This window comes from Echinops telfairi, unplaced genomic scaffold, assembly GCF_000313985.2.
Source record: "Echinops telfairi isolate 266 unplaced genomic scaffold, ASM31398v2 ScPeMD7_5;HRSCAF=22, whole genome shotgun sequence".
NCBI classification, from domain to species: domain Eukaryota; kingdom Metazoa; phylum Chordata; class Mammalia; order Afrosoricida; family Tenrecidae; genus Echinops; species Echinops telfairi.
In genome coordinates this window covers 25,256,986-25,280,442 of record NW_022103901.1, presented here as the reverse complement: position 1 = coordinate 25,280,442, position 23,457 = coordinate 25,256,986, and the positions used below count along the sequence as shown (strand labels likewise).

General features: G+C 47.2%; 1 protein-coding gene across 1 annotated transcript in view; it reads left to right on the top strand.

The window, feature by feature from the left end:
* The window catches only part of VPS35L (VPS35 endosomal protein sorting factor like), a 121,981-nt gene that overhangs the window by 45,346 nt on the left and 53,178 nt on the right, over positions 1-23,457 (top strand). The window contains exons 10-19 of the mRNA XM_004706087.2: positions 2,203-2,299; positions 2,988-3,035; positions 4,456-4,549; positions 8,785-8,862; positions 9,251-9,373; positions 16,192-16,238; positions 16,987-17,098; positions 17,568-17,684; positions 19,606-19,659; positions 22,029-22,109. Of these exons, the coding sequence (XP_004706144.1) occupies positions 2,203-2,299; positions 2,988-3,035; positions 4,456-4,549; positions 8,785-8,862; positions 9,251-9,373; positions 16,192-16,238; positions 16,987-17,098; positions 17,568-17,684; positions 19,606-19,659; positions 22,029-22,109 (851 nt within the window). The remainder of the gene's footprint in view (positions 1-2,202; positions 2,300-2,987; positions 3,036-4,455; positions 4,550-8,784; positions 8,863-9,250; positions 9,374-16,191; positions 16,239-16,986; positions 17,099-17,567; positions 17,685-19,605; positions 19,660-22,028; positions 22,110-23,457) is intronic.

Below are 23,457 nucleotides of genomic sequence, written 5' to 3'. Positions count from 1 at the left end.
AACCCTTGATAATTTATGAATTATTATTATTTTGTCATATCTTACATTGTCCAACGTCTCCCTTCACCCACTTTTCTGTTGTCCAACCCCCAGATAGGAGGTTATATGTAGATCCTTGTAATCGGTTCCCCCTTTCCACCCCACTCTCCTTCCACCCTCACAGTATCACTACTCTCAGTACTGGTCCTGAAGTATTTATTAAATTTTTATTGTGATCTGTGTGCAAGTTGACAGAGCAAATTAGTTTGCCATTCAACAATCCCTCCACGTTTTATTTGTTTACACTGATTGCGATCCCCCACCATGTCATGGTACTCAGTCCACTTCCTCCCTGCGTACCCACATGCCTTTGTCCTTTCCTGCCTCTTCCTGCTTTCAGAGCTGTATCCCTGGGCAGAAGTTGCCTTTTGGTCTCATACGGTTGATTATTCTAAGGAGCGCAGACCTCTCTGCTGCTGGCAGGTTTTGCTTTCAAATTGCCAGGTCTTTGGATGAAGAGAAGCGGAACCCTTCTTATTCCAGAAAGCAACCCTGGCAGAGGAATGGTCCTTACGTTTTCTTGTCTGGTTCCCTTGATACTTGAAGCAGAAATTCTGCTTGATGTCCAGGGGTTCAAACCAGGAAGAGGAAAATGGTCATTTCACTTCCTTTTGAAAATGGCAAGGGAATAGGTCTTGCATTCCTGAGTGAACGAGGCATGCCAGAGCAGCCAAAAATAGATAACTGCCTGAGATTACAATATCGCAATATCTGCAGTTGTGATTAGTGGCTGTGCTCAGCTACCAAAGCACCCAGAGTGTTTTTCTTTTTGTTGATTCAGTCAGAATTTTGATCACCTTAGTTATATATTACCAGGTGGCAGGTTCAGCGATGGGTAAATCACTCCCTGTAAAACACGGTGAGAGCCAATACACTCAGATTCATTTGTAACATTAAAATGAATGGAATTTTCCCTTTTTGATGAAGTCCTAAAATGATTAAGCGTTATTTCCATTGTCACGTGAGAGTTCAACAATGACATTCTTGTTGGTGGCCCGTGGGTTGGTTTTCATTATATTCCCTTCCATTCCTTACTAAGGTGGACATCTGTCAGAAAGCGCAAAATAGTAGAGGTGGTCAGAGTTAGCAGGGTAGCCAGCCATTGTGCCAGAGACCCGACTGCTCTCATGGCGGAGGATGGTTTCGGAAGCTCCCACTAACCTGCCCGCAGCCCAGCCATCAGGGAGGGAGGGATAAAGAAGGGCAAGCCCCTTCCCTCAAAATCACTTCCCAGAAATTGTACTTCTGTTTTCATACTGGAACTGGAAGTTGGTCCCATGGCCACACCTGGCTACGAGGATGTCCATCTGCCCAGAGGGGAACTGAGAACCCTGTTACCGGAGAAGAGGTCATGAGTAAAGGTGACCATTTTGGACACCAGGTGGCTGTGGTGTCTCCCTCTTGTCCTGGCTGGTCTCTCACCTCAGGGCCTTGCTTCACCCTGCTGTGTGGCTTGTGTGGTGTTTAGAGTAGAGCTTAGTCACATTTTGTGACTAAGTTGATTATAGTTGATGTTTCGCCAAGTGACACCAATAGATTTACTGGAGGGTATACCAAGAACTTCCAGATTATACTGGAGTTAGTTGCTAACCACAGAGCGTGGAACCACGCTGCCTGGTTTTGAATTCCGCTTCTTCCAATTGCTTGTTCGCTGCCCCTGGGCAGATGACTAAGCTTCTCTGTGTCTTGGCCTCTAAATCTGTAAAACTCCAAACCCAGGGTCATGGTGTCGATTCTCACTGGTAACGACCCTGGAGAGCAGAGTGGAGAACTGTACCTTAGGGTTTCTGAGACTATAAGTCTTCACAGAAGTTGGCTGACACCATTTTCTCCTGTGGAGCAGTTGCAGCCCAATGCCTAACCCATGGCACCACCAGGGATCCTGGCATCTATAAATGCGTAATGAAAGTGCATACCTCCGCGGGCTCTTGGGGGGTGGGCCGACTTCATGGCTGGGAAGCACTGTGATCAGTGTCTGGCACTTAGGCAGTCTCCGTGTGTGATGACGGTGTCCTAAAGACAGGGATGCTGTTTGGAAGGAGAGGCATGGAAGGTGTGAGTGACCCACTCGACGGGGCCCTTCCCTACTGCCAGGGTGCCCAGGAGTGGGAGCAGGTCCCGAGCACTCGGTGAGCAGATGGGTGCTTTTGTTTTGTGTTTCAGATCAATTTTCTCCGGAGAACGTAAACGACACAGCCAAAGAAACATGTCTGAATTGGTTTTTCAAGATTGCTTCCATCCGGGAACTCATTCCGAGACTGTATCCTTTCCTTGGCTGATGATTTTTCAGCTAGGCCGGAAGAGTTGTGTTGCTAATAGAAGCCATGTGATGGGACGCCCTGGGAAGGCCTGTGGGGAGTTCGGTTCTGTTACAGCTGCTGGCCTGGAAATGCAGGGCCAGCCACGCACGATGCAGAAGCTTCTCGAATCTCCAAAACTCGGCTTTCTGTTTTCCCTCTTTGAGTCTGAGGCCATGTGCCAGGCTTCTGTCTCCTGGAGATGCATTCCCACATTAACACACTCAGTTACAACGCTTTATCCCGATAGATTTTCTCTGGTTTCAAGAACTTCAAACAATCTGGCCCAACTTTACATATGCCCACTTTGAAGGACAGAGAATTTGATACAGATTGAATCTTAACTATCTAAAGTTCATTGCTCCCCAACACAGACTTGATTAGCAATATTCAAAGCCCGGTTTAAATTTCAGCATACAATCATGAAATCAACATGTAATATTTTCTAAAATTTATTTTAAGTAAGTATGAAACCTCAAAAATCACACACAAACCACAGCCGCTAGCTAACTGAATTCCCTGGATTGCTGAAGGCCATTGCGGTCAGTCTCACGGTAGACACGCCTGGTTCTGTTCATGAGTAGTTCAGACTTTTCCCCACAGGGGACGGACCATCTGGAAAATGTCTTCCTTAACGGAATGCTTTTGTAGTTATGTGGAAACATCCATCTTGAAGTGTAACAAGTTCCTCTCCAAAACGTAAGGCTCTTATTTAAACGTCTAGAACCATCAGATTTCTAAAAGGCAAAAAGCTTTTTCCACACGAAGCTGTCTACTGCACCTACTCCTCATGTATCAACTGTCTCGTTAGCCAGCGTTTCAGATTTATGGTAGTAACAATGCTTATTATCCAATCCTCTTGAACACCAGCAATGTACACCTGGCAGTAATGAACACTGAGAAACCCAGGCTGTGATATTTATGGTTGTGTGTTAACTTATCTGGGCCATGATTCTCAGCACCTCAGCAGTCCTGTAATGATGCACTTGGGCAGTTCTATAGTCAGCTGTCATTTTCTGATTCGTTGTGGTCATCCTAACCATATTGATTTATGAGAGGTAGGAACAATCATAGTAACTCACATAGTAACTGATTAATACAGTAGTTAAAAAAAATAGTAACTTATTCAGTGAGTATCCATAGTGAGGCAAATGTGGCTGTGGTGCTAAGCATCTTCCGTGCATCTTCTCATTGAAATCCTTAGGGAAAGTAGAGCTACCGTTCTCTCTCCCTATTTTATGGAGAAGAAAGCCTGAGGTAGGTCAGAGTGGAGTAAGCTGAGCTGAGCCAGTTAGGCTCTGGATCTGGGCTCCCCGCTTAACCAGCTGTGTGATCTTGAGCAAGTGAGGTAACCTCTCTGAGCCTGGGTCTCCTTCGTGACCCTCTGAGTGTCTCCTGAGCTGTAGGGCCTGCACCATGGCAATGCTTGGCTTACAGTCGGCCCACATGAAGTGGCAGTGACTCCTGCTAATAAGGACAAAGTTGTCTGAATCAGAAGCCTGTGCACTGGGCTTCCTTGTTCTCAGAGTAGGGACTTGGGGAAAGCAAGTCTACTTCCCTCAAAACCACAGAGCCCCATGGGGGACCAGATAAGAAGCTCCCAGAATCTAGGCACTGATTCCATAGATAGTAAATATCTGAATTTGATCTAGAACTTGCTCCAACTATACTTATTTTGCATCTGGCTTGGTTGGGGAATAGCATTTCTACTGAAGTAGTTATCTGGCTTTACCAGCACCTCCTGCACTAGGGAAAAATCCTGGCTCACCTTCACATTTTACATGGCACAGGCTTTGATAATGCCAGTGTAATGATATCAAAGAAACATAATGACAAAAATCAAGAGAAATGGAAAGGTGGGTCAGTTGGTGAAGAATTGTTGGAGGACCAAAGTGTTATAATTGGTAAAACAAATAGGAGCTCAGTAGGAAAACAGATAGAGTCAGCGAACTGACGTCAAGAGAAAGGACTCACTAAATGCACGAGTTGGACAAGGTAGAGCGAGGTTTTCTCCTGAGCCTGGAGTTTGGTTTCCCCCCTACTTTTCGGAAGTTTAGCTTTGCCGTGTGACTAAGAAAACAAAGTGCAGCACGTTCTCATGGTGCCTTGTTTCCAACAGAGGGATTTCAGAATGCCTGCCTCGGCTGACCTGCACGATCCGAGGGATTGGAGACCCGCTGGTGTCCGTGTATGCCAGGGCCTACCTGTGCCGGGTAGGTGCACCCCTGCCCTGTGGCCCTGGGGCAGTGGTTCTCAACCTTCCTAATGCCAAGACTCTTTCATGCAGTTCCTCATGCTGTGGTGAGCCCCCAACCATAAAATTATTTTATTTGCTACTTCATAACTGTCACTTTGCTACTGTTATGAATTGGGCGACCCATGTGAAAGGGTCTTTCAACCCACAAAGGGGCCGTGACTCACAGGTTGAGAATCGCTGCCCTAGGGCATTTCCGTGTGCCCCAGGGCGTTTCTGTGTCTACCAGGGCCTCCTTGTGCCCGGTAGGTGCACTCCTGCCCTATGATTCTAGGGTTTTTCTCTGTCTACTAGGGCCTCCCTGTGCCAGGTAGGTATGCCTTGGCTCCGCAGCCCCTTCCTGTCTCCCAGCAAGTCCTTGAGAGAAAGACTAATTTGCTGCTAATTTGAGGATGTGGCTGCTCTACAGACCAGTGGAGCTGTAGACTTCTCTTATAAAAGTTAATTTAAGGGGAGAGGGGCGGGGAGGGAGAACAAATGAGGAGTTGATACCAGGGGCTCAAGTAGGAAGCAATGTTTTGAGAATGATGAGGTAAACAAATGTACAAAAGTGCTTGACACAATGGATGGATGGATGGATTGTGATCAGAGTTGTGCGAACCCCCAATAAAATGACTTGAAAAAATTAATTTGAAAATAGACCCAAGTGGCTGTAACTCAGATCCGGGGGCCCTTCAAGGTCATCTTCTCACAAATGAACTGCTCGGCGGGAAAACCCCCTGCAAGGACAGACATGGCAGACTCAGCGCTGGCTGCAGACCTGTCTGGGGGCTTCAGCAGACGGGTCTTCGTTGGCTGCTCTGATGAAAGCGTGCTGTTAGTCCTAAGTCACCTGGCCTTTCTCCCTTTTCTTAGCCCTTTGACACGCTTTTGGTTGTGAAAAGAATGCCAATGATAATGCATGCAGTTGTTCTTTCTCGACCACAAAGGGGCTTTCCATTTGGCAGCTTCTTCCTGCAGCTCTGGGCACCTTGCCAAAGGCTTTGTGTCTTGTATTGGGAGTGCCTGGGAAGTGCAGTGGTTAGCGTGCTGGACTCCTAACCAAAGGATGGTTGGTGAGTCCTCTCAGCGACACCTCCCAAGAAGGACCTGGTGACCTTCCAGGAAACCAGCCACTGAACACCCTGTGTAGCCTAGCTCTGCTCAAGACCTGCTTGGGGTGGACCTGAGTCAGAGCTGTCTGGATGGCATCTAGTGACTGCCCTTCCTCAGGAGGGTCCTGATGAGCCTCAGCCTTCCTTGAGAACGAAGCTTCCTTAGAGAGCCTCCTGCCTACACCCGAGGTGACGGGACATTTCTTTAAGGCGGGAGCAAACACAAAGTCTTTGGTTTGCTTCATGATCTCTAACAAATGACAGAATCCTCGTGGGTTTCAGCGTCACAGGGAAATCAGTAGGCCTTGTCCTGAGTGAGTCAGCAGACAGTCTTAGGAAGGAAACTAGGTTTGTTCTTTGCAACGAAGAGTTGAAGAAGAAGGTCTTCCCTTGAAGACAGCCTGCTCTTCTTTCAAGTCGGCCATGCCCTCTCTGTGACAGAGCGGAGGACACACTGCCTGAGACTTGGGGTGGGGTTTCATGTAGTAGTAATCGGCTGTGCTTCCTAGAGCATCAGGTTGTGAACAGGCTGAAGATGGAGCACACCGTTCGAGGCCACGGTCACCGAGGCCTGCCGTGGCAGCACCCTGTGGGGCGGCGCATAGGGACGGTCTGGATGCCTTTCCTTCTGACGGAGCCCACCTCGACGTCACGTGAATAATAGAGTCATCAAGGTTTGGAACCATTCTGTATCTTGGGAAGATGATTCTGGTGATGAACGAGAGATCCAAAGTGCGGCACCCATTCCTAGGGAACCCCCTCATGTCAGAGTTGGGAGTTAGGTCCAAGGGCTAGGACATTGATGATAACTGCCCTGTGTAAGGTGACTTTGAGTGGCAGGTTTGACTTTGAAACCCGGTGACAGCCAAGAGGACAAACAGAGGACAAAGCAGACATCATCCCAAGGATATGATGAGAGAGAGAGACCCACACACAGTATCACTGATGAAATTATTTTTGTCAATTCAGGTAGTGTGTCAAGTAAAAGTCTTTGAACATTAAAAAAAGCAACAAAAACAAGACAAGGATTTTTCTGGTTCTCAGACAAGCATTCTGTGAACTAGGAAGGATTCTTTCAGTTTCAAGTGTCAAAAACTCAAGGGAGCAAGGAAGGAGGTGGGTGAAGGGCACACGTGTTTGAATTGAGGCAAAAAAGTAGATCCAGGGCCTCAAGGTGTCATCCAGGGTTGTCACTGACGAGCTCTGTGGCTTGCCCTTTCCATGTGAATGGCCCACAGTAGCTCTCGACATACATCCCCCTAACCAGTCATTCCAGCCCAAGATTTGGCTGGTTCTCACTGGACCACACTGAGAGGCACTTGCCCATCCCTCCACCCATTACTGGGGCCATGGGGTGATGAGTGAATGGCCAGCCTGGGGTCCTCAAGGTGAGGGTGAGTCCAAGGCTTTATTCCCCAAAGACAAGTCGAATGTGCTGACACCGGGGCCTGTGGGCATGGAGGCTGGACCAGCAACGGCAGCAGATGGAAAACATGAGCAGCCCTCCCCGAGACTCTGGGTAGGAATCTTTTAGACCCAAGGAGATTTCCCAGCTGCTTATTTGGCTTGATGGAATGAGGTAAACAAAACACAAAAGCAGCGAGTGGGCAGGGCGTGGGGGGAGCTCAGAACTGTTTATAAAAGGAAAGTGTGATTAACTCCTGAGTCGAGGCCCCATCAGCTAGTCCCCCTGCTGGTCCACCAGGCCTTGCTTTGCTGCTGCCTAACAGATAATTACTGCCTTTTCTATGGTAGGATTGAGTGCAAGGGAAATAATAGAATGAGAACACAGTGCAGCTGGCTCTGACAGTTGGTGAGAGCATTGTTTTCATTGGGGTTCTTTTCCTGGGAAGCAGTGCACGTGTACCCTCAGCCACAGAGCTCCCCCTGGAATTGAACACCCCGGGGCTTTAGCAGACCTGTTGGCTGCCATGCATCTGAACACCATTGTTGTGGTTCATCTTCATGACCCCTGGGTAGGAGAAGGCGAAGCCAGAACTCTGTCCCCATTTGAAGAACCTCAAAAAATGAAAAAGCAGCTTTTCTTACCAAGTTGGTTTGGAGGCAAAGCAGCCACGTGGGGGAAGCAGTGCATCTGAGCTGTTCCTTTCAGCTTAACCGGGTGAACCCTTCTCCACCCCATATCCTTCCAGCTACCCCCTGTGCCCTGGCCGCCTTCCTGCTGTCGCTGCCAAGTCAGTTCCGACCCAGAGTGACCCTCTGAGACAGAGTAGGACTGCCCTACTGGGCTTCCTGGGCTGTCATCTTTTTTTGTTTTTTTTGGCTGTCATCTTTACAAGGGCAGCTTACCAGGGCTCGTCTCCCCTGCAGTGGCTGGTGGGTTCAAACTGCCAACCTTTGGGTTCTCAACCAAACGCCTAATCGCTGCCTGCCATCTGTAGGATTATCACATGCCTTCAGCAAGAAATGTTACAATCAGCTTAAAACAAAGGCTGCAGGAGCCAGTGGATTAGAGCTTTGCTGGCTTCATGCTTGTCTTGTCTAAATTGCTTAAAGATATTAAAGTTTATATGTTTCCAAGATTGGACCACCCAGCTTTTACCAGCCCAGCAGTGGCAGCACCGTCTCTGACAGCTGAGTTGTCTCACACATGCCCAAATTATTGTGCTCCACTAATAAGTGACCATGTGTATGTGCACATGGGCATGTGTGCCTGTGTGTGTGCGCGCCTGTGTGTGTTGCCTTTTAAAGAGGAGGAAGCCATCGGACACAGTTTTGAGAGTGCTTCCTTTGGTAATCTGTTCAGAAATACCATTCATTTACTTTGGGAAATTACAAGGATGATAACTATATATGTTGCCCCTTTTCATTAAAAATAACTTCTGTGGTTTTTCTAATAATAGCAATAAATGGTTGTTGAATAGAAAGAAGTGAAAAGAATCATTCTCTTTCTGAACTTTTCTATGTGTATTTATACAAGAGACTTTAAAAAGTTTGTGGAAAAACCCCATTTTCTTTCCATTCCATATGTGTATTCACAGAGAGAGATTTTTGTTCAGTTTGCAAAGTTGGCACCACGAGGCTTGCTCGCAATCCCGTTTTTTCACCTCCAGGTGATTTTGGTTTGGTTTGGTTGCAGGTGGGGATGGAAGTGGCGCCACATCTCAAAGAGAGCCTGAATAAGAACTTCTTTGACTTCCTCCTCACATTTAAACAGGTAAGAGAACACTATATAACAGGGAGACGATTCTACCTTTATAAAGCCCCAAATACCTTCGAGTTCTAATCTGCCAAGGCTTGAAATTGTTTGTTGTAGACAATTAAAATGTGTTGATTGTGCCGAACAGGCGGAGAGAACTCATAAGCACTTGTTAACGGGAACTGTCTTCAGCTGATCAGCCTTTTCTTCTCAGCATCTGCTGGCTCCGCCTCTCTCAAGTTCCCTCTTTCTGCAGCACACATTGCAGATCAACTCAGCTTGGCGATGTGGCCGACTCTTCGACTTCAAAACACCCCCACCTGAGCAGCCAGGCTGCTTCTCGCGCAGTCTGAGTTCTGCCCTGCCTGCCCTGCTTCTCAGGTGTGCACTTTCTCTCCTCCGGTAGATTCACGGGGATACCGTCCAGAACCAGCTGGTGCTCCAGGGCGTGGAGCTCCCGTCCTACCTGCCCTTGTACTCACCGGCCATGGACTGGATCTTCCAGTGCATCTCCTACCATGCTCCCGAGGTAATTGCCAGGTAGCTGGGGGTGGGGGCTTCAGCTGCTTGGGGGCGGGATGGGCTCCCCTCTTGCTGTATCATAGCCGCGCCTGCACTTGTGGGTCTTTTCATACCCACAGTGCTCTTTCACAAAGATCGCTTGTGTTGCTGTCAGGTAAGCATTGCCTTGCTAACTCCATGGTTGGCGGTTCCAGCCACACCATCCACTCTGTGGGAGAAAGATGAGGCTGTCTGCTCCCGTAAAGACTGACATCCCTGAAAACACTAGATAGGATGCTCTAAGTTGGAATGAACACAGTGGCAGTGGGTGGTGCATTTATAACCAGTGGAGTCCCTGAGCAGTGCACATGGTTAATCCATTAAGCTGCTAATCGAAGGCCGAGGGCACCCAGAGGCACCTCAGGAGAAATGCCTGTTGATCTGCTCCCTGAACCAGTGAGGAAGAACCTGGGGAACACAGTTGCACTCCAATACGTCTGATGATTGATAACAGCCATCGCCGCAGCACAAGTGCCAGGCAGCTCTCGGCTGCTTCACCACAAGGGCATGTTTCCCAGGCTGCCTCGTCTAAGCCTCCCATGGCTCTGGGATGAGAGTGTGGTGCCTCAGAGAGGCCATATCCCAGGACCTTTGCAGGACCCCGACACCCTGGGTTCATGATAAAGATCCAGGTGTCCCTTTCTCCATTGCACAGAAGGAAAGTAAAACTGAGATGTTAAATCGCCTTTATGCTATTCTCCCTTCTCCTTTCCTTTTTGGCTAGTTGAAACAGGGCCAGGAATTACAGTGACATCAGAACATAGCAAAAATAGTCATCCCTTCCCTGCTCCACCCCACCCCCACCCCCTAATCCTGAGAAGCAGTTTCAGTAGCAAACCAGTTCAAAATATCATTGCTGTGATGGATGGGACTTGGCTTTTCTCCTCCTCAGGGGTCAGCACTTTCTTGTATGGGGAAGAGCAGGGTGGAGAGGGGGAGGCTTGCTACAAAACCAGGATACAGAGGACGAAGCAAGATTTCAGACACACCTGCCTTTTCCTCAAAGCTGTCAGCACACTCTTGAAGTTTTCCAGGGAAGAAAGGGGGCTGGTTCTGACTCAGCCTATGGGAAATGCAGCTGAGGAAATGAGAAGTCAGACACAAAGGCAGCAAGGTGGGGAAGGCAGAAGAGGGTAGTAGATGCTGTGATTCTTCCCCCACACTCTCCAATGCAGCAGTGCAAAGGAAGGCCTGGCCCTTTTGGCTCTCTTGAGACATCTTTGAAAAACTGTATTGGTTGCAGAGTTCCTGTGGGGTCTGCTGAAGGCTTTGTGGCGCATCACACCTGACTTTTCTAATACAGCTCCTATAGCCATAACCGTGGTTACTCCTTCCAAATGGCCTTATCCCTGATGGTCTGGATAAGACGGTGGGCGAGATGCTGATTGGATTCTGTGGTTCACCTCTGCATGATCACCCTCCTGCTGGGTGTCAAAGGAGCCACCTGGGAAGCAGGAGGTGGAATCTCAGTACCAGCAAGAGAGGAGCCAGGAGGCCCCTGCACATCAAACCTCATGGATGCAGCTCACAGCTTTGACATCAGAGGGGCAGCAGCAGCAGAACCAGGAATCAGGTCGCGAGACACAGCAGTGGATTTATTTGCTCCCAGAGCAAGTAAAGCTGAATGTTTGGGGGCAGGAGGCTGACGAGTAGAGTGGAGTATCTCAGGGCCCTAAATTGAGGGAGCTAGGTTTGCGACCCATAGGAGCAGAAGCTGAGTGCATTTGGGTTGAAGCTTACAGCAGAGTGACTTCTCTTTGAGCATTATTAGCAGCCCGAAAAGACCTTTGTAACATTACCCAAGTAGGGCATGAGGCCAGACCAAGTGGCTGCGGGCCAAAGAGAGCCCTACCTGCAGGCACAGCAGAGAGGAAACGCTCCTGACTAGACAACTTCCTCCTGAGCACTTCTCTGGACCGTAACCTGTTACCTTCTCTGATCAACCCCATAACCATGAGCATAGTCTGTGAGCTCTGGGTGGCCCATGCAATGAATTCTCAAACCCTCTCAGCAGTGGCGTGTTTTGGGAGGGGGGCTTGGAGGGTGGAGGTATGTCTGACCTCTGCCTTGCCAAGTTGAGGTCGGATGTGGCCTCCAGGTTGTTTCTTTACCCACCCTGGCCTCCATCCCTGCTGAAGTTCCCAGGGATCCCAGCCTGTAGAGATTGTATTGGCATCTTATCGGGGGTCTAGATACCCTAAACACCCAGCACCACATTCCCCTAGCGCAGTGGGTCTCACCCTTCCTCTGGCTGCCACCCTGTCATACAGCTACTTATGTCGTGGTGACCCCCAATCATAAAATGATTTTCATTGCTTCTTCATCACTGTCATTCTGCTACTGTGATGAATCGGGCGACCCCTGTGAAAGGGTCGTTTGACTTCCAAAGGGGGTCATGACCCACAGGTTGAGAACTGCTGTTCTAATTCGTTTCATTGGGGACATCTGACTTGACCAGAAAAGCAAGATGGGGCAAGGATTTGGGAGGGCTGGGTAAAAGCACACATGCCCTAGCAGGTAGGCAGAACCTCCTTGTAAGATTTAAGAGTTTGTCACGTTGGTGGTGTTGTGTAGGCCCAGTGGCATGAGACCTCCCCTCCAAATAAAGGAGACATGATTCAACCCTTTATGTCTCGCTCCCCAAGCAAACAGCACAAAGCCTGGTGCCTGTTGACCTCTTCAGGTTTTGAGGCAGTGACCACTCCTGGGAGGAGGAGGAGTTTGACCTGTAGTCCAGGGGCCATGGCTCAGAATGGGGCCCAGAACAGAAAGAACTGTGCTGCTGGTAAAGGTGCAGTGTCCACTATTAAGACCATACAGGTAGTGGACAGTATGGTATTGGAGGCATCGGTAGGAAAGATGCCTTGTGGAGTTGATGTTAAGCCTCAGTGAGTGAAAATGTAGACTGTCACAGCCAGGTAGGGTAGTGGTTATGTTTTGAGCTGGTCGGCAGTTCGAAACTACCAGCAGCACTTTGGGAGAAAGATGAGGCTTCCCACTCCAGTAAAATATAGTCTCAGAAACTCACAGGGGCTAGTCTACCCTGTCCTATAGGGTTGCTATGAGTTGGCATCAAGTCGATGGCAGTGAGTTAAGGTCCAGAAAGGAACCTTTGTGGCATCACAGTGGTGTTCACAACCCAATGTTAAATGTTGGACTGTAAGCTGGAAGGTCAGTGGTTCAAGTCCTTAGGCTTTCCACAGGGAAAATATGAGACTCTCTGTTCCAGTAAAGATTTACAACCTCGGAAACCCAACAGATAGTTTAATTCTCTCCTTGGGGCTCACTGTGAGTTGGAATTACAACACTGTAACGACAGGTGGGTAAGGTCAGGGAGGAGACCTTTAGCATAGTGGGTGACACATTGGGCTGCTAACCACAACGTCACCAATTTGAACCCAGCAGCCACTCTGTGGGAGAAAGATGAAGCGGTCTGTTCTTCATAAAGATCCACAGCCTCAGAAACCCTAACAAGCAGTTCTCTTCTGCACTGTAGGGTCACCGTGACTCAGGGCAATGGTTTTGGTTTGTTTTTGATTAAGGCCAGGAACATGGAGTTTCTTGGACCAGTGGAAAGCCAGGAAGAAGCCACAGGGGAAGTTGTTGAGGGACATTGGGGGTTACACGTATCCAGCTACTTTTATAAATTAGGAGCAGATCTAAAAGAGGAAATACTCTGTGTCAGCTTTTGATTTTATAGGAAATGATTAGCAAAGAAGTGATTATATTCATGTTAAAATTAAGCTCTGTCCTCATTAAAACTCTGTCTCTTTGGAACCGACAGGGGTGGGTCGAGACTTATATTTGCTGAAAGCCAATGTAGAAATAATCAGACACAAGTATTCATGTACACACACACACACACTTTTTTTATGGTGATTGTAGTTTCCACCGAGTTGGACCCCAACTCATGAAGGCCCCACGTACAATAGGACTGGACTGTTGTGGTGCCTTGGCTTTCATTGGCTGATGTTTTACAATTTGAAATCCAGGCCTTTATTCCTAGTTTTTGTTAGTCTGGAAGCCTTGCCGAAAACTGTTCACTCACAGCAGCATACAAGTTCCACGGAGGGATGAGTGGCTTGCCCTGGCTGCCATGCCCCCCCCACCATCTAATTTTTCCCCCAACTTTGTCTTCCCTTTACTCAAATTAACACCAGTCTGCCCTCTAGCCTATTGCTCCCCTTTCCCCTCCCACCTCTGGGAGGGGATACACACACACACACACACACACATAAACAGTGGTCTCATACCTTATTTGTCCTTTTGTGTTGCAAAGGCTGCTTTTGAAGTGCTCAGCATAGCACCCAGAGGTGTGCACTTAAATGTTGTGTTGCGATTACATTGCGAACAGGATATTTCTACCTGCTTGAGTTGGGAAGGAGGTCCGCCAAGGTATCTCTGGAGTGTGATATTTGGGGTCTCTTTACTTATATTTGTTTGGTTATCTGTGTTTTTGAATTTTGCAACAAGTGTAATGCATTGCTTGAAAACCTCCCCCAACCCCAACCCAATTCTAAAGTATAAAGAGAAAAGCAGGGACATCTTGTATTTTGGATGAAATGTTTACCATTAGGTCAATTAATTCATTGTAAGTGAATTTGCTGCCTGTGTGCCTCTGTGACCTTTAGCACACACTCCGCGGCTACATGCCATGCCATGCCAGGCCATGCCATGCCACACCACATTAGGTTCCTGGGAAGAGACGCTGTGAACTTGACCCTGGAAAGAGACCCCATTATCTGTGCTATAGGCAGACAGGAACGTTCAGAACTACTGGGTGTGGAGTCAAGAACCCTTTGGAAATTTTTATTTTGCTATGATTTTCATGAAAGGCAGAATCAGATTGCAAACAACAGATCTGTGTCATGAGGCATCCTTCCTTTTATTTTAAGCACCAGTAAATCTCCAGGGGCGGTAGACATTGGGGCAAGCGCTTTTCCCGGGGTGTCAAACTCTAAGAAGCCATTATGGTACCAGCAGAAGTGATTAAAAAATTAGGTCACCTGAATAATAAGACACACTTGATCTGTGGGGCGCTTGAAAAAAGAACAAAAAGGGAGAAATGAGTCCTTTCAAAACTGCAGAGGACTCTGTGTTGTGTGGGCTGGAAGGCAGTTCTAAAGTGAATGTGTTTATATGACGCCGAAAGCCCCTTTTTTATTTCATTTTTAGATTTGAGCGTGGTAGCGTGTAACCAAACGTCTCCCACATCAGCCCTCTTTGCTGCACAGCTCAGTGGCATTCATTACATTCCCCATGTTGTGCAATCATCATCAGCGCTGTTTCCAAAGTTCCCCATCACCCTCCACAGGAAATCGGTGCCCTGGAGCAGAAATGCCCATCTTCTCCCATCCCACCCCACCCCGCCCGACCCCCAGTAACCTCTAAGACACTTTGGTCTCTCTGCATGTGGGGTTCCTGGCTTGATGCAAACGGTTTACACACTGAGCTGCTAACCCAAATGTTAGGGCTTCTAGCCGCCCCAGAGCTGCCCCGAGGAAAGACCTGGTGATCTACTTCTGACAAAATCAGCTGTTGAAAACCCTGTGGACGTAAACTTGCATCAAAAACATTTTTAAAAAAGGAACGCCCTGTGAAGCCCAGTTGTCCCACCGACACCCACGGGTTCTCCACATTTCAGAGTCAACTTTGACGGCTCCTGGTTGTGGCTTCAGCACCCTTTGCACCTGCTACGCAAGGTGGTCCATCTAAACGGGTGTTCCTGGGACTGTCCTCAGGGAGAAGCTCATTCTCTAGCTGGCTGAGTCAGTCGGAGCCTGGGTCCATGTGTGTTTTCAAGAGACCGAGCCTCCAAGCCCTTGGGCCTGGGCACTGTGACTGCCGCAGCTGTGATCTGCCAGGCAGGCAGTTGACAAGGGCAAGGAGAAAATAGCTTCAGTCTCTCAGTACAAAATTCCAATTGAAATCCAAAACAAAACAAAAGAGTAAAAATTAGGGGTCTTGGGGTGAGGGTGCCAACAGTGTCCCCTTACCCCCCAGTCAGCTGTGGGTTCATTATTCATACAACCCTGACTCTGAGGGGCAAAACAGGAGAAAAGGGGATTGTTTGTAAGTTTTGTTCTGTTTTGTTTCATTTTCTGGCTTGGCAGGCAGGCCCAGCTACAAATCTTGGTTCTACCACTTCCTAGGTGTCTCGGCCTGTCTCAGCCTTGGCTTTCTCATCTGTCAAATGGGGAGCGTGTTCGCTGAAGGTCCCACAGAGGGTTGTGAGGACTGGCAGAAACATGGTCCATGCTCATGTGGAGGCTGCTGTTCTCAGTTCATCTTCCTGGTGCCCTTGTTTCTACCATCCCACACTGCCCTCAGGGAGACGTCTTCCATGGATTTTGCTCTTAAAACAGGAGCTCTTTTTCTGAAATGGAGCTGTCTCAGGAGAGCTCATATGCCCATGAGTGGAACCCTGAATACCTTTGGGGGTGGGGGGTAGGCCACAGCTGGGAAATAATGGGAACAGATCAAAGTGTATAGATAGGAAGTGTGGTGAAGGGCATGGCCTCTGATACCAAACTTCCCACACTGGCCTGCCCTTCCTCACTGTGACCCAGCGCCGGGGTTTGACGTCTACTGCGTGGTGACCTGGTGTAATCCAGAGCACCCCTTGGTAGTCCTTTCCCCTGTATCCAGTGCCACATCCGCACCCCAGCCCTGCCAGGCTCTGAGCACTATGTAAATGGGTGGCCGCACTGATTTTAGACTGCTGCTCGGGGAATGTGGCTTTAGATTTTCCAACCTGCTTTTTAACAAAAATTTTTAATTCATCAGGCTCTGCTAATGGAGATGATGGAGCGATGTAAGAAACTCGGAAACAAGTAAGTGATTTCAAATGCAGAATGCATGAGTTTGGACATGGAGCCAGCTGCTTTTTGGAGCGTGCTTTTTCATGGGCAAGCGAGCTGACAGGGCCAGGGGGACTTGGTGGATAACAGAGTCTGGTGGCCTGAGTTAGCTTGGCTCCACCCTCTCTGAGCTGTGTGATCTGGAGCTGCCCATGGAACCTCCCTGTGCCTCAGTCTCCCCCCCTGTAAATGGGGATAATAGTCATTCTTTCCCCTCTGGAAGGGACAGAGCCCAGATGATGTCGACTTCCTAGTTCTGGTCGCCTTTGAGGGTCCCTGTGCCTTCTCTCAGTGGCAGAGGTGCTGAGGGTTGTGCTGAGGGTCGTGCTGAGGGTTGTGTTCATTGCTGGGGCCCAGCGCACTCGCTGAAGATGTGACTGACTGTATAGCTGCAGCTGGAATCAGGATTGCTGCGTATGGTTTAGTAGTGTACTGGGCCTTCTCTCTCCTGTTTGAATGGATTTAATTACTTGATTGCTTATCCAGCCACCCAGTCATCTGTCTAGATGGCTGGGTGAGGAGATGATTGAGCATTTATTGAGCTCCAGATATGGACCAGGCACTGTGGCAGTCTCTGGAGGGTACCTGTTCACGCCAGGTCTTGCTCTCCACCTTATGGTTAAAGGGCTGTCAGTCATCCATCTCAGCAATACATATCCTAAAGCCACCATCATTAAGAGGAGACTGTTGACTTGGGGACCGGGGATGGTGTGTCTTCCAGTGCCCTGCTGCTGAATTCTGTGATGTCAGCGTTCCGTGCTGAGTTCATTGCAACCAGGTCTATGGATTTTATTGGCATGATTAAAGAGTGTGATGAGTCTGGTTTCCCGAAGGTAGGTGCTGGACTTGATGCTTTGTGGGAAAACACGTGGGCAGTGTCCATCCAATAGTTCTCCAGGGAGAGAGCCCAGGGTTAGGGGCGGGGCAGCTAATGCCAGCAGGAGATCACACAGAAGCTCTGCTCTTTCAGAGCATAACAGGCTGGAAGATGAGAGAGATTGGAATTATAGACCCTACGTAATTGCTGGGAGTTGGGCTCCTGTGAGTCCTCAGTCTATCAAATTAGCTCATGATGAAGTATTTAGGGAATGCCTTAGTCTCACAGCTGTAAGGATGAGTATTTATGGAATGTCAAGGGTCACATATTAGACACTCACAGGGAGTTGGCACTCTTGGTGTATGACAGAGCCTTAGAAGATTAATCCAGAGACAGACTAAGTTCTACACCCTTCTCTGGTAACCCTTTTCAGGCTGCTATGATCTACAGTCTCTAATAACATAATGGCTTAATATTTTTCTTAGCATCTCCTTTTTCGTTCATTGGGGCTGAACTTGGCCTTGGCCGATCCACCTGAGACTGATCAGCTTCAGATTCTAAATGAAGCTTGGAAAGTTATCACCAAGTTGAAGAATCCACAGGTAGGTGGCTGTTTAGCCTTAGATCAGTGACTGCCTTTTGTCGAAGTTACACAGAATAGTCTTTCTTTTTAAAAAAATGCTCTTTTCACTGATTAGACTTATGATTTTTAAAAGAAATCCACATCACGGTGCTTGCCTCTCAAGTTGCCCTGAGGTTCTCTTTAAACCTTAAAGGAAACGGTTTTCTGAACCAAAACCAAACCAAACCTATACCTATCGAGTTGATCCTAACTCTTCGTGACCTTGTAAGACAGGGTAAACTGTCCCATAGGGTTTCTAAGCTGTCGTCTTGCCAAAAGCAGACTGCCACATTGTTCCCTGACAGAGTGGCTGGTGAGATCAAACAGCCAGCCTTTGGATTAACAGCCAACCTCTTAACCCCTGTGCCTTCCGGCTGCCATGATACCTAGATATCATTTACTAAACTCTTTCCTGAACTTCCGTTATCTACCTCCTCTATTTAAGAAGCTCTGATTGGCTACCTGATACAGCTCATCCAGGATCTGTAAGCCATAAGCCATAGGAACCCTGAGGGCACAATGATTACGTGCTCTGCTGCTAACTGAAAGACTGCGGCTTGAACCCACCAGCTGCTCTGTGGGAGAATGATACAGCAGTCTGTTCCATAGAGATTATAGCCTGGGAAACCCTCCAGGGCAGTCAGTTCCATCTTGCAGGGTCTCTCAGTTTGGTTTAAGCCACACACTTGAGGCGTGGCCTGGGTGCTGTGTGCCTCAGTGTGTAGGCAGCCTTGCCCCGAAAGCCCATCTTACCTTCGCAGCATCCCAATCAGACCCGAGAGTGGATGTTCCCGACCTCTTTCCCTGTGCAAGTGAAATAACTAGTAGTTTCTTTCCCTCCGTTTCTGCTTTCTTGAAACTGACAGAACAAAACAGGTAAATAAAGAAGGAGAGAGAGTGATTGTTGTTACATTTTTCCTGGTCTTTCCCCAGTCGGATGTTTTCTTGGGCAGCAGCTTGTTGGCCTCTCTATAGCCATCTTGTTGGGTCTCTTGGGCCTCCCTCCTTGCATCGGACAATTGTTTACCTTAAATGTTTAGAGCTTTTTAAAAACATCCATCCATCACCCTTCCATAAGTGATATTGCCTAAAGGCGGTCAATTCTAGTTTTCCCCTCTGGACATGCTGAATCACACTTTAAGCAAAGCCTGCATTGTCAGCCAGGTCATCCCCCATCGGTGGCTCCATGGTATGTGGCAAGGTCGCCTCACTGCTTACCTGAAGAGTCTTGTCTTTAGAGCAAGCTTCCTAGATTTTCATCTTGGCCCAAAGAGCAGTTCTGCATGGGAAGTCTCTTTAAGTTTCAAGCAACTTGCTGTGGTGATTTTTAAAAAAAAAGATATTTTGTTGTAGCTTGGTACAAGTTTATATAACAAATTAGTTTTGTTCCATTAAACCATTATTACACAAATTGTGTAATGATTTTGGTGATATTTTTTTGCAATTTGTCACCGACTTCATTAGTTTGATTCTGAATGCCAACCCTCTGTCTTCTCTTTCCCCTGCCCCCTTCCCCTGAGCTGTGGAGTAATGGAGGACTGGTTGGTCTCATATCGATGATTTTTTTTTTAAGGAAACATACATACAGGTAGTAGTTTTCTTTTCTGAGCCAACCTGTTCTTTAGCCAAAACCAGCCTCAGTGTCTCTGAGGGTCCTCTGGGTCTCAACTAGAGGTTGGTCCAGTAAGCCTAGACTTTGTAAACAATTCGTGGGGTTTTTGCTTGTTTGTTTGTTTGTTTCTTTCTTTCTTCATAACTCACTTCTCCCAGTAAAATTTACCCTAGAGACGAATCACTCATGAAATCCCTGTCCCTTGCCATCTCTTTCCAGTGCCAAAGCCCCTGAAGAGACTGTGAGCCATGTTGTCTTTATTTTAAAAAGCTTTCCCTGTTCTTTGTAGGACTACATTCATTGTGCCGAAGTGTGGGTAGAGTACACCTGTAAGCATTTCACGGTATGTGGCTGTGGTGGTGTTTGTGAAAGAATTGTGTTTATTTTTATGTTTATAATAACAAATCTTTCTTTTAGGCTTTATTCCGTACTAGTGACTGTTCTTAGAATGTACAAAAAGTAGCTTCCTTGCCAATAAAGTCCTGTGTGATGCAGCATCCTCTGTGTGCTGTAAGAAACTGTTCTATCTCACACATACACTTAGAAAATTAAATCACGTCTCACATAAACTTGGAAAGTGGAATCACTCTTTTCACCAAAGAATACCTCAGATGCCTCCGTGGTGAAATATATTGCAACTTTTTAAGTCTTGTGAGCACCATTTCTTTAAGATATTTTATTTGATTTGAATCGCCACTTCTGATCCATGGTGTACAGTAGAACCCCAGTTTGAGAAATACTGGGATTGCCACAGAGCAAGGGTTTTCAAAGTAGGTTTGTTTTTTTGTTTTTTTTAAAGCAAACTTTAAAAACTGGAAGTAAAACATACATGCAGAGAAGCTTAACTATCAGAAGTGTACCTTAACATGAAAAAATAATAATAATTTATAAATTATCAAGGGTTCATGAGGGAGGGAGAGAGGGGAAAAATGAAGAGCTGATACCAAGGGCTCAAGTAGAAAGAAAATGTTTTGAAAATGATGACGGCAACATATGTACAAATGTGCTTGACACAATGTAGATATATGGGTGAATTGTGATAAGAGCTGTACGAGCCCCAATAAAATGATTTTCTTAAAAAGTGTATGTTAATCCTCACAATGCAAACCCAGGTCAAAGAAGAGGAACTAATAAGCCCCCTTAAAGCCCCCACGCTCCCTCCCAGGCACGACCCGGCCTTTCGTGAGGCGCAGTCACCCCCTTCAGGCCCAACACCAGAGATGTAGTTCCACTTGTTTTGAGTATGACAGAGCTCCAAGAAGTTTGTGGGAAAATGGAAATAACCTTTTAATTTCAGTTTTCTTTGTTATTATTCATGTATTTCTTTAAATTGTGGCAAAAATGTACACAACGGAATATCAAAATATTCTCTAAATCAACGACTTGGTGTATAACTCAGGATAATTCATGAATAATTCAGTGCCATTGATTATACTCTACGTGTTGGACCACCATTGTTGATATCCTTTTCCAAATTATTTCACCACCATTGACACACACTCAGTGCTCCCTCATCAAATGCTCTTCCTCCTTCACCCACAGTAACCATAGATCATCTCGGTTTTTTGTTTTCAGAAGTTTTCTTGCTGTAATATTCACATATCATGCACTTCCATGGCTAAATCACTTTTTAAAAGAGTTATATATACATCATCATAATCAGTTCTAACACTCCCTCCCCCTCCCACATTCAGTTTGATCCCTGTAATTTCATTTTTCCATGAACTTTTTGAAGCCCCATCATATTAAATGGAAAAGTACTGTATAATGTGCTTGTTGATTTCTATTCTTTGGTCCTTTTTGTTTTCCAACTTTTTATTTTGGAAAATTCCAAACATATGATCTCTTTGTCAGCTACTCTGTGACACTGAGGTAATGGAATATCCAGGTACAAGTTTAAACAGGAAAGGCAGGAAAGGAGTGAGTGTCACTGGACTGCAGTAGCTTTATTTATGGACACTGGGGTTCGAGTCTCATGCTTGCTGCCATCACCTTTTGACCTTTCTCTCAGCCATGAAAACTATTCTCAGCTCAAGACTGTACAGGACAGGTAACAGAGGTTGGCTTTGGGGACTGGTCCACCGACCCCTGCTGTAGATGGCAAAGTCCAGAGAGCAGTTGAGGCCCGTGGTGTAAATTAGCCCCAAATTGTGCCCTTCCCACTGGTCGCACAGTCTGCACCGCCCCCAAGGGAGGCCTGGCATGAGCAGACAGAAAGCAGTATGACTCGTCTTATCGCCACTTAGGGAAAGCGAGAGTCCCCGAGTGGCCCTAACGGTTAAGTCTTACTACAAGCCAGAAGGTTGGCAGTTTGCACCCATCCAGGGTACCTTGGAGGACAAGCCTGGCCACCTGCTTCTGAAAGGTCGCAACTTTAGAAACTTGGTGGCACCCTTCTGCTCTGCACCTATGGGATCACCCTGAGTCAGAGTGGACTTGACAGCAGTCAACAGCAGGGACAGCAGAAAGCCCAGGGGGCGTGGAGAGCAAGGTCTTAGGCCAGACTTGGTGCAGGTGTCGCTGTGTTTAGCGCTGGAATGTACTAGACCAGTGGTATGGGTGGGAGTTCTCCTCTTAAGATTATTTTCAGCCTAAGACCCGAACCTGTCTGCTGGAAACTAGAATTGATTCTGAGCATGTTAGTCCTTTGCCTCGATTGGTCATTAACCACTGCAGTCGCACGTTGAAGAGAGGTTTCTTTTCCCTGCGCAGAAACGAGAGGTGAACACCGTTCTAGCTGATGTCATCAAGCACATGACTCCAGATCGAGCCTTTGAAGATTCCTACCCTCAGGTAACAGTCGACTTCTCCTGTCAGCACTGCGAGGGAGTCTGGGTGGTGGAAGTAATGAGATGTGTGGCGGAGGGCCGGGGGAAAGGAAGATGGTCATGAATTTGAAATGCAGCCTTGCCAGAGCCACGCTGTGTGCCTTTCCATCGAGAGCACAGCCGCCTCAGATTTTTCGCCTCCAGAGCGGGGCAGTGATTGTAGTTACGAAGATGACATGATACGTGATAAGAGAAGTTGCTTGGCACGTGTTAAGTCAGTGACCTTGTCATCAGGAAATCAGACACCTATGTATTTTTGAGTTAAACTAGCTGCTTCTTTGGAAGTAAAACTGAGCTTATAGGAAAGGTGAAAAAGGACAAAGGACATGTACCCTTCCCCCAGAGTCACCACTGTTCACATTTTTCCCTATGAGCTTGATCATTATCCGGTCTGTAGGTGTATGTGCGTACAAGGGGGCTTCCGAAAGTTGGTGGGCAAATCCCATGATCTTGTCATTCCATTTTCCATGAGCTTTTGAAGCCCCCTCAGATGTACGAACACAGTTATGTAATTTTTTCTGAATCCTTTGAGAATGATTTGCATACATCATACTGTTTTGCCTTTAAATACGCCAAATGAATATTTCCTAAGAATAAGCCTATTCGCTGACGTAACCACAGTCCGATGACCAACCCCAGGAAATGATACACTACTGTTGTCCATCGTATTTGCTGTGTTCCTGTTTTTTCAGTTGATTCGATAATGTCCCTTAGAACAGTTTTTCCCTGAACCAGTACAGAATCACTTATTGGAAAGTAACTTTTGACCCGATAAAGATTTTACTTTTTATTTAATAACAGGATATTCTGAAATTGCTTTTAGACTTCACTGAATATAAGGCACCTAGTTACATAAGCTTAGAGTAATTTTGTACCTCTTACATTTTGTTAGCTCAAAAGTGTTTTTACCATGTGCTAATTCAAATCCATCATCGTCATCCACTGAGTAGCCACTGCCTGAGTCCTGGACATTCCGCTATGAGGAAAGGATGAGGGGGCTCCACACTGACACGGGCTGAGAGCCATGCGAACCTAATGCGGAGCATCAGCCTGGACCAAAGCGGGGACAGATCCTGCTTTGTAACATTTATTGAGACACCTGAAAAATGGGAATGGGCTTAGAGACTAGATGGAAGTGTTCTATTGCTGTTAGTGCTCCTGACCTGCATCACCAAACCAAGCCAAACTCACTGCCGTCGGATCGATTCCAACTCACATAGCGACCCTTTACGACTTAGTAGAACTGCACCTGTGGCTTAGCTCTTTATGGAGCATAAAGCCTCATCTTTCTCCCTCAGAGCAGCTAGGGGATT